Below are 2,206 nucleotides of genomic sequence, written 5' to 3'. Positions count from 1 at the left end.
ACTGAGTTTTGGCAAGCCATCGAGGGCCGCATGGCAGGTACCCAGGGACAGATAAATATTAATTTTCTAAATTTTTTAGCGGCCCCGAGGGCAGGATAGAATAGCCTGGCAGGCCGCATCCAGCCCACGGGCCACATTTTGCCCACCCCTGGTCTACGCTGTATCTCTGCTTCAGGGACTGCTCCTGTGGAAGTCAATGGCAAAACAGAGGCCAACTTAAATGGCACTTACATACCAATTTGGGTAGACTGTCAAGTCCACGCCTACCTTTAAATACATGCACAGCCACACACAGGGGCATAAAGTGAGTGTCCCTGGGTGGTGAGGCCAACGATGAGTCTGTATGCTAGATCCCGAAAGCTGGGACCTCTTCTGGCCACTGCCCATACAAAGCTGATCCCGTCACTTCAAACTCCTGTGGAGTTCAGGAAAAGGAAGATATGGTCTTCCAGGGTGTATACTTCACTCAGTATTGAGCTTTGGAGTGGCACAAAGTCCAGTGTGAACCAGAGCTCACATCGTTGCAGGAAAGCCTGGGCAGGATGCTAGCTGGTACAGCCAAGATCTTAGTCAAGTGAAGTCAAACTTACCTCAGAGTGGATCGCCATTGTACATGACACACTATAGGTAACCATTAGACTATTTTAAACAAGCAAACCCCAAAAAGAAAATTTGCACTGAGGTGTCATTGTAGACAGTGTGCGAACACAGAACAAGGTTCCTGTCCCAAAAAGAAAAATGAGACTCTTCCAACTAGTATTTCTAATGAGGGTTTGCTTGTCTTAAGTTTCACAACCAATAGCATGGGGGATCCCTTTAGCAGTGCCCAGTACTTGCTATTAACCTTATCTCCTACCTGAAAAGACTGCAAGAAGGAATTGAAGTAGATGAAGACAATCTGGGAAATGTCATCTTCACCTGGGTTGACGAAGAAAAGCATATAGGTAATGCCTAGAAGAGGCAGGAGGACTAACGTAGCCTTCACTGCCTTCCTGTGGGGAGGAAGCAGAGAGGGAAAAGTTAATTAGAGATGTAAAACAGATTGCCTGATTTTTTTCCTGCGGGAACCACTCACCACCAGGGATTTAAGAGTGTGGGCTTATCAGCAACGTGAAGGGGAGCAATTCCTCAGACCTCTACGAATGTGAGACTGGCTGACGTGAGACTGGTATCACGCCTGGTATCCTCAGGCTGATGCAAGACTGGTACCTTGCCTGGTTTATCCTGTCTCAGTTGGCACTCTTCCCCACCTTGTTCTTACATTGCTCTTTGTGAACCCTCAACCCTGCCTCGAAGTCATCGGCCCTTCCATCATCACCCCCAAGCAGTTCTATGCCTGCCCCACAGATATGCTTGCAAAGCTATCACTTCTGCTGTTTTCTTCTTGGGAAAAAAAAGAATGGCCCGGGAAAGAAGACCAATGAAGATTTTTGGCAGCTTGAAAGTGTCTTGCTTCCAGGCAAAATTCCTGGCAGCTGTGGAAAACCCTCATTGATCTTGCACGCTGGTGCATCAGCTTCTCAATGCTGCAAGATGAAGCGAAAAGGGGACTGGACAACTGCCTGCTGCTCTACGGCATGCTCCATGTCTGCTATATTTCCTATCTATACTCTGCAACTACAACAAGGATCAATACTGTTAGTTATTAAAGATGAGCTGGGACATTCCCCTCTGGATGCAAACCATAAAAAAAGCTCAGATGTGTTGTGGGGAGGAATGATTTGGATCTGGTTTCATCATTTCAGTGTATATAGGTGGAGGAGAGATTCCCAGGTAGTCTGAAACCTGGCTACAAACTATGGTCGTGATACTTAATGGAGCTGCTCCTAACTCCTGAAATTATCGCTGGTAGTAAAATACGATATGAGCAAATGGCACTAAGTCTATTATAGTGACTTTTCACTATGATGAATAGGGGTCTACTTAAATCGTGGTTTTGTGGATTTTGTGGAAACTACAAAATGGCATAGAGGGGAAATGGCATAGAGGGGCCACCACCCCCTCACCCCCGCCCCCCCGGGACCTCTCCACCAATCAGCACTAAGGAGCAGGGCCACACGAATGGCAGCCAGCAGGCAAAATGGTGGCTGCCCCCTCATCTCTCCTCCTCCCCAGGCCTCTACTCCAATCACCGCCAAGGGACAGGGCCACATGCAGGGTGGCCAGCAGTCAAGATGGAGGCTGCCCCATTGTCCCTCCTCCCCCC

The 2,206-nt window shown here is 48.2% G+C and overlaps 1 protein-coding gene across 1 annotated transcript in view; it reads right to left on the bottom strand.

The window, feature by feature from the left end:
* The window catches only part of CRHR2 (corticotropin releasing hormone receptor 2), a 251,210-nt gene that overhangs the window by 35,544 nt on the left and 213,460 nt on the right, over positions 1 to 2,206 (bottom strand). Inside the window, exon 10 of the mRNA XM_019508079.1 lies at positions 857 to 992. Coding sequence (XP_019363624.1) covers positions 857 to 992 — 136 coding nt within the window. The remainder of the gene's footprint in view (positions 1 to 856; positions 993 to 2,206) is intronic.

This window comes from Gavialis gangeticus, unplaced genomic scaffold (assembly GCF_001723915.1).
Source record: "Gavialis gangeticus isolate Ggan-Ray unplaced genomic scaffold, GavGan_comp1, whole genome shotgun sequence".
NCBI classification, from domain to species: domain Eukaryota; kingdom Metazoa; phylum Chordata; order Crocodylia; family Gavialidae; genus Gavialis; species Gavialis gangeticus.
Note: the sequence above shows the minus strand (reverse complement) of the source record. Positions and strands in the feature narration are given on the sequence as shown.